This window comes from Chinchilla lanigera, unplaced genomic scaffold (assembly GCF_000276665.1).
Source record: "Chinchilla lanigera isolate Chin_1 unplaced genomic scaffold, ChiLan1.0 scaffold00003, whole genome shotgun sequence".
In the NCBI taxonomy this organism is placed as follows: domain Eukaryota; kingdom Metazoa; phylum Chordata; class Mammalia; order Rodentia; family Chinchillidae; genus Chinchilla; species Chinchilla lanigera.
The window spans coordinates 28143531-28158960 of NW_004955404.1; the positions used below are offsets into that span (position 1 = coordinate 28143531).

General features: G+C 34.9%; 1 protein-coding gene across 4 annotated transcripts in view; it reads left to right on the plus strand.

Annotated features, from left to right (window-relative positions):
• Rbm26 (RNA binding motif protein 26) overlaps positions 1-15430 on the plus strand; it is a gene marked incomplete in the record, with an annotated part of 82870 nt that overhangs the window by 27522 nt on the left and 39918 nt on the right. For 2 of the 4 annotated variants that reach the window (XM_013516363.1, XM_013516370.1), the window contains 7 exon segments: positions 4011-4099; positions 4740-4957; positions 6584-6844; positions 8271-8510; positions 8954-9094; positions 9450-9590; positions 14663-14774. In XM_013516363.1, the coding sequence (XP_013371817.1) occupies positions 4011-4099; positions 4740-4957; positions 6584-6844; positions 8271-8510; positions 8954-9094; positions 9450-9590; positions 14663-14774 (1202 nt within the window). 4 annotated transcript variants of the gene reach the window in all.

Genomic DNA, 15430 nt, shown 5'->3' on the forward strand with positions numbered 1-15430 from the left:
AAAAAAAAAAAAAAAAAAAAAACAAAACTCTGCAGCGAAAGACTGGCTGAGTGGCTGGGTGGCTGGCTGGCTGGCTGGCTGGCTGGAGGAAGGGTGGGTGGGTGGATGGATGGATGGATGGATGGATGGATGGATAGGGTAGGGTAGGGTATATTTATTAACACTGAAGAGTCAGAAGAGATACTGTGTTGAGAATTTCTTGTACCACATAGAGATGATATGACCATTTGTTTTTCCTACTGATAGATGTTTGGGTTATTTAGAATTTTTATATCTTCTTGATTTGGCTTTGGTAATTCATGTGCATTAAGGAATCTGTCTCTTCGTTTTCCATCTTATTAGAGTACAGGTTCTCAAAGTAAGTATTGATGATCTTCTGGATTTGTGCAGGATCTGTTGTGCCCTATAAGTTAGTGGTATGTTGTATTGGCATTATTATTTAACTGTAGAAACTGTGTAATTTTTTCTTTAATTTCATGTGTATCCCATTGGTTGTTCAGGAGGGTGTTATTTAATTTCCATGTGTTTATGCAGGATTTGTGGTTTCTTTTGCCATTGATTCTCAATTTCTTTAATTATTAATTAATTTATTATCTGGTAATGATAATATGCTTGGGATAATTTTAATTCCTTACATTTTCTTAAACATGTTCTGTGAACTAGTACATAGTCTATTTTGTGCATTTGAGGAGTGTCTGTATTCTATTGTGGAGTGCAACCCTCTGTAGATACCTACTAAAGCCATTCGCTCAAAGGTTTGGTTCATCTCTGATTTCTTCGTTGATTATTTTTTTTTTATCTGATCTACTTGTGACAGTGGGGGTATTGAGGTCCCCATTACAATTGCATTAGTGCTTAACTGATTTTTCATGTCCATTAATGTTTATTTGATATACTTCGGTGTGCTGGTGTTAGATGCATGTGTTTTTATGAATGTTATCTCTTTCTCTTGGATTTTTTTTTTACAAGGATGTAGTGACCACCTTTGTCTCTTCTGATCAGTCTTAGCTTGAGTGGCTTTGCCTGCACATAGAATAGTTACTCCTGCTTTTTTCTGGGTTTCTGTCACATGGAGTTTCTTTGCTGTCTTTTTCTAGAATATCCTTCAGAACTTTTTTGGAGGTCTGATTTTGGTGGTCATGAATTTCTTTAGATGTTCTTTATCTTGGAAAGTATCTTATTTCTGTATCAATTTTGAAAAATAATTTTGTGGTATACATCAATGTAGGTTGGAAGCTGTTATCTTTTAGTGCTTGAAATACTTCATGCTCTCCTTGCCTTAAGGTTTGGGTTGAAAAGTCTGCTGTGATTCTTCTCATGGGCTTTCCCTTATAGGTGATTTGTTTCTTTTCTCTTAACAGCTTTGAATCTTTAGAGTCTTGACTATTATATGCCAAAGTGTAGCTTTTTCTAGTCATGGCCAAGTAGAATGCTGTATGCCTCACATGTTTATATGTCAAATTCTGTTTCCAAGTGTGAGTTTTCTGCCAAGTAAGTAATTATGTGAACAGGTTTTTAAAATTTCATTTATATTCTTACTTTCATTGATTCCATCAATCTTACGTTATTTGCATTATCGAGTGGCTGTTGGATTTATTGTTTTGTAGTCCCTTGCTATTTTATTTATTTATTTATTTATTTATTTCCAGTACCAGGAATCAAACTCACGACCTCATGCTTGCCAGGCAGGTGCTGTGCTGCTGAGCTAAATCCCCAGCCCCGTCCCTTGCTATTTTAAAGAAGTCTTTTATTTGATGATAACTAATTGCACACCTATCTTCTAGGTTTGATACTCTGTCCTTACATTGGTTAATTCCACTGCTTATAGTTCAGTAAAATTTTTAATCTCCTGGATATCTATTTGAATCTGTTTCATAAAATCCAGTTCTTTCCTCTCTTGGGCAGTCATGGTTTTCATCACTTCCTAAGCACCTCTATTTTTTTTTTTTATCTGTATCTTCTCTAGGTTCAGATCTTCTCTAGATTCACATAAGCATATCCTTCATTATGGTCATCATCTGTTTAGTTATCTGTGAAAATATTTCTGATTTTTTTCTAGAGGTTCATCCATCTTCTTTGTTACTTCCTCTGCTACCATCTCAGAAAGTTCAGCTGCTTGGCTTTTGATTTCTTTCACCTCAGTGCCCCTGGATTTGCATTGGGTGAGCTGAAAGTCTGGGGTTGCATCTTGTTTCCATGTCTTTCTCATTTTCTATTTTTAAAAATGTATTTTCTGTGTTCATGCTTCATGGGGCTTTGGTTTGGGAAGCAGTTTTCCTCCAAATATATTTAATAGTAAAGCCTTAGTCTTATATCTAGTGAGAGAATAACACATGTTATAGTTTTCTTGATTGGTTAGGGAAGTTACTTATCTCTTATCTTTTAGAACTGTCAAAATGCCAGATGTTAGTATAGGTTTAAAATGCTGTGGGTGTACTGAAAGTTTCCAGCTGGGCATGTGCTCTAGAATATAGTTATCTGTCAACATAAATTACTTGCAAAAGTGCTGTTAGGCTTTGTATTTAGGTATCCATCTGTGTATGTCCCCCACCCAAAGCCTCATGTTCTCATGGGGTGAGGGGGCTTTTGCAAGTGACTGGATCATGGGTATATGATAATAGATCAGCGTGAGTAATGGATTTGCTGAAGCGGGAAGATCCACCCTGGGTGTGTCACCAAACAAGGCTTGTAGCCTGGATGGAATAAAAAAGGAAAGAAGTAAAGCACACTGCTTCCTGCCTGCCTTGCCATGAGCTCTTTCTCTGCTGTACCCTCTGCCTTGCTGCCCTACCTTGGAGGATTAGTGGTGTGAGTGCTACCTGCCCTAAGTAGCTTGGGTAAGATAGAAAAAGGGATAGAAAAAGCTATGGTTGTACCTTGTTGGTTTGCTACCTTCTGTCCTCCATGAACTGTTTTCCCCTGTGATGCCTGTTTGCCATGCAACCCTCTTGGAACCAGCCGATTATAGACTGAAACCTCTACGAACTGTGAGTTAAATAAACTTGTCCTCCTTTAGCCTTTCCTCCTTTAACCCAATAGTGGGTGTTGGGTATGTTGTCCCAGCAACAAGAAAATAACTAAGACAAGTACGCTGAGATAAGTAGAAGGGAAGAAGTGTATCAGGAGGATTGTGTTAGTTTTTCTTCTGGGTTGGCTATCATCCAAAGGGAGCTGGAAAAGCTGGCATAAATCAGGACATGTATACCTTCTATGTAGGTTACATCAGATATCTTAGGATTTTTATTCAAAATGACAGTTTTAAGGCCTGGTATATTTATAGAAACTTTTAAAAAATATTTCCTGAATTTGTTTAACCTCTAAGTCCATTTTTCAAAAATCACATATTAATGTCTGTTCTAAGCAGTACAGCCTGGAAAAAAATAGCACTGATCAAAGGACTGTTTCTTATGCCTACTGTCTAGTAGTTATAGAAATGAATACCCCCTGTAGGAAACAGGAATATATAGTTGACATGATGCTGTGAGAAAATGGATGTACTGTACTGATTTTTCAAATACCCTGAACCTTTTGGGGTTTTTTTTGGTTGTTCTAAGAATCAAGACAGGGCCTCATGCGTATAGGCAAGTACTCTACCATATCCCCAGCTCTCAGATGCAGATGCTCTGTGTTTTAATGCCTTGGTTATTGCAAATGCATCCTCCTATATTCTTTGATGTGTTTTATGTGAGATTAAGTCCATGAAACCAAAGCATGAATATATGTTAGACTTTTGAAAGAGGAGTAAAATTAGCTGTCCATTAATTATGTTAAAATGAGATTTATTAAAGTATTTTCTTATCCCTGTTTTCTAAGACTAATATTTATAAATTTCTTTACTGTTCACTCTTTCAGCAGACTGTCCATTATGGCTAAATTAAATGATTGTGTTTAGTAGAGAAATTTACTTGGAGAAGATGACAGTTTGGCTTCTATATTATATAAATTAATTTTGAGTCATTGAAATAGTAACGTGTAAGGAGTAACTAAATTTGTACACTTTTTTGTATCAGATCACTAAGGAAGAAGAGCGAGAGAAGAAGTTTTCTAGAAGACTAAATCATAGTCCTCCTCAGTCAAGCTCCAGATACAGAGAAAATAGGTAAGTGACTCATTGAGCCATGCTTAGTGTTTAGATTTTAATTACCTTTTATATGAGACTTTGATTATATTTTACATAGTAGCAAGTAATGCCTATTTTTGTATTTGTCCAGGAAGGTATTATTAGGCACTTCTCTACCAAGAAAATGTATTATCAGATTTATATGTCTTGGGAGCAAGATTTAGAATTGTGCTTGACATCTGTTATTATTTTTAATTTTTATTCCTAACTAGAGATTGCAGTGGAATTGTACCATTAGACCTTTTTGTCTGAAGTTTCCATTTAGTGTGATTTACTTTTTTCCATTAAGATTTCAAAATTTTTCAGAGTATGTTGATACAATAAATACCTTTGGAATATATGTACTAAAATTTGTAGTGTATATAAGACAGGAACAGATACACCTTTATGTACATATGCTTGCTTAACTATATAGACGTTGATATGTATACCACTGAGGGTTAATTCATTAAAATAATTTCTGCTTTTGAAAAAAGTGTTAGACTACTTAAACTAATGTTTTTCAATTTGACTTTGCCATATTTGTGTTACAGTGATAGACAGTGAACACAGTTTTTGCATTCAGTTTGTTCCCTGTGTAGTTATTATTTGCATAAAAATGATCCATATATTTCTTTAGAAGTCGTGATGAAAGGAAAAAAGATGATCGTTCTCGCAAAAGAGATTATGATCGAAATCCTCCCCGAAGAGATTCGTACAGAGACCGATATAATAGAAGACGAGGGCGAAGTCGCAGTTACAGCAGGAGTCGAAGCCGAAGTTGGAGTAAAGAGAGACTTCGTGACAGGGACAGAGATAGAAGCAGGACTAGAAGCAGAAGCAGAACACGAAGCAGGGGTAAATAAAACATACTTTTGATTAGCATTTTTTTGCTGTGAAAAATTCTGTATTTAAGGGTTTTAAAAATTGTTTAATGTTTTGCCAGTGTTGTCTTCGTTTTTTTTTTTGTTATGTTCCTGTGGTCTAAGTAAATGTTTTTAAAAATGTGTTTATAAACTCTTACAAGATATGTTTGTAAACTATAGGTTAAAGCTGCAGTTACCACTGTACATTTAACAGTATATTCACACTGAAATAGATTATATTCACTGTTGGTGAGCATGTAGGTAAAATGACTTTCTGAAAAACACGTGGGAAGTATCTTAAAACGTTAACCTATGCCTAGAAAATGACCTATTCATTCCACTCCTAGTTACTTACCTAGAAGAAATGAAAGCATATGTTTATACAAAAATTTGTATTCAAATGTTTGTGCCAGCTTTATAGGTAATAGCCCTAAACTAAAAACAGCCGAGATGTTCATCATTAGGTGGATATTAATCTTATCCACATACTATGGTATATGCCATAGCATGAATAAAAAGGAAGGAACTGTTGCTACATGTACTCTCAGGACAGTTATTTTGAGGGAAAGAAGGCAAGATTTTAGGAAATACATAGTGATTTGTAATTATAGACAGCAAACTAGTAAGTGTTTGCCTGAGGTAGAGCAAAGGAAGAATGGGTTCCAAGTTATTTGCATAGGGGTCTGAGGATATCTTTGAAGGTAACGAGTAAGTTCATCATTGATTATAGTGTTGGTTTCACAGTTATATACATAGATCATAGTTTACTACATTGTGCACTTCATTTTACATTTTTATCTATGTATTATACCTCAAACTATGAAAAGTTTAAAAATGGTATATCAGGATGTATTTGCAAGAGCATGTCATTTCGAACATTTGTCATTTTTCTTCCAGTATATATTGTTGAAAGGCAGTTATTGTAAAAATATAACTATAGCCTTTTTGAGTAAAACATTTTTATTCAAACTTAGATTTTTGTTACTTTTAATACTGTTGTTGGTCTTATTGTAAGCTTGTATTCTGCTGTATTTTTGTTACAGTATTTCCCTGGGCTATAAATGTAATGTGGCTCATAACTCTGTTTGCATATTGTTCCACTTATCTCCAGGATATTTCTCCTTCTTGGAACTGTGTACTACCTAGTTTCTTTATGTTTAACGTGTACTCTCTTTGTTCCTTTTCTTATCCATTCTCATCTTTAATAGTGTTCATTATAAAAAGTCACAGTGTCTCTAGATGGATCACGGTGAAATGTTTATAAGACGAAAAATACTATGTTTTTATTACATGTTCTGTTTTGTGGGCTAAGATTGTAATGAAGACAGTAAAATTTCTTTTCTCTAGAAACAAAATTTCAAGGAAAAACTCATTAAACAGTAGAGCAACTTTATGTGTAGGTTTATAGGTTAGCTTGTATTGAATAGAAATAACTTACATTGAACTGGTCTGTAGTAATTGAGTAGTTTGTAGAAGAAAGGGAACTTAAAAAATTTTTTTCTCTATTTTAGCAGAAAATACCACCTTCTTAAACCTGGAACACAGTGGGGTTTTTTTTTGGTTGTTGTTTTTGTTTTCTAGTAGAGTGTACTTTATAAGCTGTTGTATTTCATTGCAGAAAGGGATCTGGTAAAACCGAAATATGACTTGGATAGAGCAGATCCATTAGAAAATAATTATACTCCAGTCTCTTCAGTACCTAATATCTCATCTGGTCACTATCCTGTACCTACTTTGAGCAGCACGATTACTGTAATTGCTCCTACACATCATGGTAATAACACTACTGAAAGTTGGTCTGAATTTCATGAAGACCAAGTGGACCATAACTCATATGTAAGACCACCAATGCCAAAGAAACGGTGTAGAGACTATGATGGTAAGTCTTTCAATTAAAGTATTGAATTAATATCTGCAGCCTCCTAGATTCTGTAAGTTTAGGTTGTACAGTTATTGACAGATTTATCCCTGGTGTTAAAATATTGAGAAGTTAGTCTTTGTCATTTCCTGAATTCTCAAATACTATTATACATTTCATTAGTTACCTCTGCCTATTTATCATTTCAAAGACTACTTCTGTGCAAGGTTTAAGATGTTGAAGTTTTTAAACCTGCACCTAGAAAATGACCACATTCCAGTCCTACATTCGTATCTACTGAGTTATTTTTCAAGGAGGCTGCTTCTAATACATTATGACAAAACTCACTTTAGAAATGAGTGAATATTAAAATATAGCTAAGACCTAGAAATGTAAATGCTCCTTGGTAATGTTTTTATAAGAGAATTAAAGACTTTTAAAGTATTAATAGGAAGAGTTTTATAATTGCTACTACAGCCAGAGTTGCAATATTCTTGTAATTTCAAATGAGAGATTAAATGATTTGTTTCTAATGAGAAAAGTATGCCAAAAATTAAATGTTATGTCATTTTGCTAGATAGCTTAGTAACTTACTTTAATTTGGTGATATATTTTTAAAATATATTAGGTATGTTAGTATACATGTGCATGTTAGATGTATTAACACTTGATAAATGTTTTTATCTTGGCTTCTTTCATTTTTTTAAATTAGTACATCTTTGCAGTTGACACACTTTGCAGTCACCTTGGGGATTGGTTATATATACCTATTACAGTTTTTTTCCCCCTAACCCATTTCCTCTCTTCCTCCTCACGCCCTAGTTCCTCTGTCCCCTTTTATATACTTGTTGATATTATTTGTCTTAGGTCATGTTATGGCATATGTTTACATTGATTGGAGTTATTAGGGTCTTGTACATGGCACATCTTTATTCTTCTCATTTCTCCTTCCCTTCCTCTTCTTCCCTTGTCCCTTTCTATCTGTCCTTTATAATTACCTTTGTAGTTTGCGTCACTCAAATGAGAGATACCATGTGATATCTAAGTTTGTGTCTGTAACAGTGATACATGCATACCAATGTTAGTGAAGCAAAATTTGTAATAGGTAAATCCTGGAAGTGATCTGTAAACCCATCAACAGATGATTGGATAAACAAAGTTTTGTGTGTGTGCGTGTGTGTGTGTGTGTGTGTGTGTGTGTGTATGTAAAATATAGATATATAAAATGGAATACTGTTCTGCTATAAAGAAGGACAAATATGAGGAATTTGTAGGAAAATTGATAAGTATATTTATATTACTGAAAATGAGCAGATAGCTTTTGTGAAAAATTGGGTTAAAAATTACATTTTTGCTCATTATTAAAAAGATTGGTGTTTTATAACCTAGAGACTATTTGCAGTTTCAGTGCTTTTCACATTTCTTTCTAACTATTCTTTACTCACAGAAAAGGGTTTTTGTATGAGAGGTGACATGTGCCCTTTTGATCACGGAAGTGACCCAGTAGTTGTAGAAGATGTCAATCTTCCTGGTATGCTGCCTTTCCCAGCACAGCCTCCTGTTGTTGAAGGACCACCTCCTCCTGGACTCCCCCCACCTCCACCAATTCTTACACCGCCACCTGTGAATTTAAGACCCCCAGTGCCACCTCCAGGTCCATTACCACCCAGTCTCCCACCTGTCACAGGTCAGTAGATAACATTTATGGGTGTGTATTCATTATTTGTCCATTAATAGTTTTCCTCTAAAGTTAATAGGTTCAGCTTGATTTTGTTAAAAGTATCTACAGCTGTCATGTAGATGTCTGTTAGAAACTAAATGAAATACTTCCATTTGGAATATACTGAAACATTTCAGCCGGTACCAAAGCAGATACTGTGGCTTTTAATGGTCTTGTGAATTATGACACTGTGGATACACCCCAGTTGCCTGCAGTCTTGTACTGCTTAAGGCTAACTTATTTTGGAATACATTAAAAAGCTTTTGTACCAAGAAAACCTATTAAGTTGTAAGAGCTTTGTGTTTGTAGAGGGTATTACAGTTTGATAAAGGAAAATATGTTTGGATATACAGTAATTTATTTTATTTGTTTGCTTTCAGATGATATTTCTTATTCTTTGGTTTTGACAGGACCACCACCTCCCCTTCCTCCTTTGCAACCATCTGGCATGGATGCTCCCCCGAACTCTGCAACCAGTTCTGTTCCTACTGTTGTAACAACTGGCATTCATCACCAGCCTCCTCCTGCTCCACCCTCTCTTTTTACTGCAGGTGCAGTTTTGGCCCACTCTCTATTCATACTGTGAAGTAGTTTTAAAGCAGAATTTTAGATAAGGAATTTAATAGTGTTTATAGTATTCATTGCTTTGTTAGAACCATTTTTTCTCACTAAATTATTTTGACTACCTTCTAAGCTTGGTGACTGTACATTAAATAATCCCTCAGTTACTATTTTTAAAAACTTACCTTTTTAATATTTTTTGCTTTTATGGAACTTTATAATACTTATAAAACATGGTAGTTATATTAGTAATTTGTTAGATGGCTTACTGTTTCTATTGTCAATATTAAAATTACCAAATGGAGTTTTATAATTGTTTTTTAATTGCAGTTTTTGTATTACCAGATGCATATGACACAGATGGCTACAATCCTGAAGCTCCAAGCATAACAAACACTTCTAGACCTATGTATAGACACAGAGTGCATGCACAAAGGCCTAACTTGATAGGATTAACATCAGGGGATATGGACTTGCCACCCAGAGGTACTATGATTAATCTTTTCTCATCATTTTCATAGTATCAAGAGTGGGGAACCATTTTTAAAGAACATTTCTTCCTGTATTTATTTAGGTTGAGTAGGGGATGGTGTTTTTGTTAGTTACCTGAATCTTTTGGTCTCTCGTGAGGTACAGGTAATGTGTGGTTCCATATTTGTGGTAGAGCCATATTTCGTTATACTGCTCCACAGAGAACTTTCCCACAGGAAAAACTATCTGATTTCTCAGGTAGTTTTGTTTTTGTTTGTTTCTCTCCATCTGTACTCTGAATTGGTTCATGTAAACTCTTAAGAATAGCTGGGTGTGGTGGTACACTCCTGTAATCCCAGCACTTGGGAGACTGAGGCCCATGAATTTGAGGCCAGCCTGGGCTACGTAAATGAGTTGAAGGCCAGCCTGCACTACATAATGAAATGCTGTCTCTTGAAAAAAAAAAAACAACCAAAAAACTCTTGAGTAATGCTTTAATTCCTAAAGTCTGTCCTTTTTTGGATAATGAAATTACCTGTGCAAACTAGTACTTGATGCATATTTTATTTTTCATTCACTTCTTATGTGTTAAAATTTGGTATTGGTTTGGTTATGTTGGCAGAAGAAATTGTGTATTACTAGGAAGTGACTCCTTGTAAAAAGTTTTTAAAGAAAACTGACTTTTCAATAAAATTTTTAAGAGTTTGGACTGATAACGGTCATAAGCCAGAGCAGCTGAAGCTCTATACTAGAGATATAAATTGATGAGGAGGGTTAAAGGAGCAAGTATATTCACATTATTTTGAATGATGTAGTATTTGTCACAGATAACATTTTATAGGGTAGGTGACAGATATCAGATATAACAAAATATTACCTGGGCTAGTAAAAATGTACGTAATCACCTCAGTTAACTGTTAAAACCCATTAGTGTTCTAACGTTTTCTTGCTGTTTTTTCCTAGCTAGAATAAAAAAAAAAATCGATTTATCATTGTGAATAAAAGCCAGACTTCAGTAATAGTACTTAATGTAGATTAGTAGCATTATGATAGCTTGTGCCTGTGTTTTTAATTTGTTGATTGCAAGTGATAAAATGCTGAGTATCTTCCTTGAGTATTTGAAAATCTTTTTGTGATGGAGGTGTGAAGAACATTTTAATTTTATATCCTCTTTGAGATGAGACATTTATTTATAAGCCTCCCTCCATATACATTGTTAAAATCTTCCTTAAGGATTCCAGTAATCACCATTAACAGCAATAGAAAAAGATTTTTAAAATAGTTTCAGTGTGAATGAATAACATAGCTTGTAATTAAAAAGTGGTCACTTGAGATTACAGCTCATTGTGATTTATCCATCCTTTGAATGTCTCTCACTTAGCTAGTTTATAGAAGCTCCATTTCCTTCTGCTTATGACTTTCTTCCCATAAAATGTTACTGCTCTGGGTATTTACACTTCATTTCTTTCTTACCTTGTTGCATTGGAGTGGCATAAATGTATTTATTAGGTTCATTAGATATAGTTCCATGGAAGGTTGATTTCTAGTTGTGATTGAGAGGAGAGAGAGCAAATCTTTTTCATATGAATCTTACTCTAGAAGTTGGAGTTAGGGTATTTTAGCTCTTTGTGTGTATAGTTATGAGACCTGCTATTGAGAAATAAATGTCTAGCATTCCTACAAAGAGATCTGAATGGCTTTTAAATAAAATTGTAGTGCCTGAAAATTACTTAAGTATTAGTATTTAGATAACATTATGTATTACTTTGTGAGCTAATTTAGGGTATAGTCTGTATTAATAGTGTTTCTAATGTATCAGGCAGCTGACCTAGCAACCCAGTTGAAGATCGCCTATAATTCTGTTTTCATGGTTTTTTCAGTGCCCCCCTCCTACCCTACCATATATTCTCGGTTATTCCTGATTTAAATTGCAAATTTACTATCCTGGATTGTGATGGATACATAAAAAGCTTATGGTATTGTTCATTGTGTAATTATTATACATTTCTAATAGCCTAAAAATGACATTTATCAAAGATTATAATAGTTATATGTGATAGTTATACTTCCATGCTTAATAACTTTAAATCTTGATGGAGAGTTATTAAATAAATGAAAAAGAATTAGGCCCTTTGATGTCTTAGAATTACTAATGTAAAAGTTTCCTGGAGGTGCTGATAATTACTCTTTCTGTGTTTGTAAAGTTACAGAACCTGATAGATGTTTCCATGCTTGGATATAGGCAAGGGGAAGGGTTAAGTAGTTTCCCATTTGCAGTCAACAGAATCAATTCTGACAATTTTTAGCAGAAAAAAATTCATTAAAAGGATATTGTGGGAAGTAGTAATGATTAGATACATTTTCTGATTGTATACCAAAAGGAGCTTGGTTTCTTTATTTCTAGCACTCCTCTTGAATATTAATAAAAAAAACTTAAATGAGAAAATAAAGATTAATTGGGGGTGAGCTGGGCGTGGTGGCTCATGCCTGTAATCCCAGCAGTGGGGAGGCTGAGGCAGGAGGATCACTGTGAGTTCAACACCAGCCTGGGCTATAAAGTGAGTTCAAGGCCAGCCTGAACTGCATAGTGAGACCATGTCTCAAAAAGACCGAGAAAAAAAAAAAAATTAATTGGGGGAAATCCATCTCAATTATTGGAGGAAAAAACACATCACTGTCTCTTAGTGAGCCTTCAGGTGCAGTACATATTAAAAAGTAAAAGAGAAGTTTAGATCAGAGATTCTCAGAAAAGGCTAGTAAACCAGATTAAGTGATGAGAATAATACTAAATACCTTGTAGAAGATGGGATGGTGTCTTTGGACATAGGAACTAGTTTGCACTGTGAATGTCACTATTGTTAGATGTAGCATGTTTTTGCCTGACGTGCTGTGGAAGTGTAGAATAAATCACAGCCAGAGAAAGTGGGTAAGTCAAACACATGTACTGGATGATACTTTGAGAACCTGAAAGAGCTTTTATTTTTTGAAATGGATGTAGAAGGACTTAAGAGGTCTATTAAGGCATTTGAGAAATTCAGGAACAGAAGTGCTTGTAGCTGGACTAGGGTAATAATAGTGAGAAGTGAAAAGATTGAAGTTTAGTAGAAAGAATTGACAGTACTTTGACTAAATAGCTGGACTTTCAATAGGAAAGGGTGAAATTAGACACCAAATATTTTCCTGGATAATTAGGCAGATGGTAGTATCATTTGTTGTGGAAGAAGACCAAGTTTGATAGGGAGATAAATTTAGTTTTGGAAGTTTTGAATTGGGCCATGAGTCATTTGAGTGGAGAAGTTGAGATCAGATTTGGAAGTCTGAGCTCCATGAGAGAAGGCTGACTAGAAAATTTTGGAGTCATGAATATGTAAAATACTCATTCTTAACCTTTTTTTCTGTCACCTTAGTAATTGTGGAGGTCAAGGGAGGTGGAAGGAGTGATACTGAAATTTGCAAGTTTGAATTATATAGACTACAAATACTTTCTTGTATGTTGTTTTTGTTTTGTTTTTTTTTTTTGAAAGACAAGGTCTTACTATGTAGTTCAGGCTGGCCTTTAATGCACCATGTAGCCCAGTCCTCCTGCCTCAGCCTCCCATGCCCACCTCCTTCGTGTATTTTTCTAATATTCAACTCACAGGAATCATTGAAAAGATGAATGAAGCCATGGCAATAGAGCGATTGTGTAGAGATGAAAAAGCCCAAGTAAATAGGGGAACTTAAATAGATTATATAGGAGACTGAAAAGAAACTAGAAGGTATAGACAAAAGCAGGTGGTGGGGATTCCTGAAAATCTAGAGAAGATATTGGAGGAGAGAAAGGTTATTAGGTGTAACAAATGCTCTTTTTCATTTTCTTTTCTTTTTCTTTGTTTTTCTTTCTTTTTTTTTTTTGGTTTTTCTCCGGCACCGGGAACCGAACTCATGATCTTGTGCTTGCCAGGCAGGCGCTCTTGCCGCTGAGCTAAATCCCCAGCCCCTTTCTTTTCTTTTTTTAACACAGAAAAGCTTGCTAATAGAAGCAGTGTGAGGGTAGTAGTGGATTCAGCAAATGCTTCTTACAGGTCAAGAAAGAGACGGACTGAAAAATATTCATAGGCTTAAGCAACGAATTAGGACATCAGTGATTATAGTATATTTTCAGTAATGGGAGCAGCTGTGATGTTCAGAGGATTAATTTGTGAGTGAGTAGATGATACAGAAGCAAAGTTAGGTCAGTGTACACCTCTTTTAGGAATTAGCTATGCAGATGTGGAGGGTAGATGGAAAAGCTAAAGAGGAAATGGTTTAATAAGGTTTTCTTTGTAAAAAACGGATTAATTTTAGCTGTAATGTTAGGTGTTCATTGGAAATGTTATGGAAGAGGTTGATGATAGAGGAAAGCAGCAGGGCTCTGAGGAATTGATTTTGGGGCCTCTCTCTACAGATAGTTGATGACCAGAGAAATCTGGAAAGAAAAGCCCAGTTCAGGACAGTAGACTAGATGAAAAAAGTAAGGCAGGTTTGTATAAAGGCTGTTGTAGTGGTAAATGTGAAAAGTATTGGAAGCAGGTATTTATACTCTTGCATGGTGTATTTCATTAATTTCTTTTTAAATCAGGTATGCTTTCAGTATGTTAATACATTGCTGTTGAAATAAACAGCTTCATTTACAACTCTTACAGATTCTCAAAGATCATTCAATTAGTGTTAAATTTAAATATATTAGATTGTGCCTTTGATTTCAAAATAATGGACTTAAAGACTCAGGTAATATATTTGTACAGTATATTGATTTGTGGTGAGAGTGTTGGCACGTGGGAATTCCCACATGGGTTTTTACCCTTAAAATGGCCTAAAGAATCCCATTTTAATTTGGCATGTGAGAAGTACTGATTGTTTTTACAGTTGATAGATGTAAAATAGAAGAATGTGTTTGAAGTAAATTACAAATCCCTTGGATTACTGTGTTTGAATGTACTTTTATTTCTATTTCTTCTGAAGTATATATTTGGTCAAAAAGCCAGAAACTTTTCAGTATGAATTAAGTAGCTGTGATAAAATATTAATCTATGCTTTTTCTCATTTTCTTTTCTTTTTTAACACAGAAAAGCCTCCTAATAAAAGCAGTATGAGGATAGTAGTGGATTCAGAATCGAGGAAAAGAACAATAGGTTCTGGGGAGCCTGGAGGTCCTACAAAGAAGACTTGGTTTGATAAGTAAGCTGGCAGGGAAAACTGAAGAATTCTGTTGTACACTGGTTTTTTAGATTGTTACTGTGTGATTTTGACCATATAGTATTTTCTTTTTTTGAAAATGTTGAGTTACTCTATTGTGCAGGCAATCCCCAGAGAAAATTTATGTTATTTTCTAGGCATTTGTAGTTTAGTTGTTTGGTACTAGAAAAGCGTTTTCTTATACAGTTGATGGGATTTTTGAGGACATAATTTTTCCTCATATCAGTTCTCCAAGAGAAATACTCCTTACTTAAATGTGACATTAAATACTAGCTATAGCTATATGTAGGGGGACGCCCTCCTCACCAGTTAGGGAAAAAAGGCATGTAGATGAGATTTGGGAAGAGAATTCAGCATGTAGGTAGTTCCTATTAGGAGCTAGAAAGCTTTTTGCAGGGTTGGAAACAATTGGAGAGGCATTCAGTTGTCAAGGAAGAGCTTCTGAAAAAAGTATATGGAAACAGAATGTTGAGGAGGGTATGATGATTCATTTATAGATTTGCATGTATTAAAAAGACACTACTACCACACCACTTGAGCATTAATAATGGGCAGTTCATAGCTCTGCTTTGTAATTAATTGTGTAATTCTGTGATTTGAGGCAAGCTGTTAGGCACAGTTTTGTCTTTTTCAAGTGT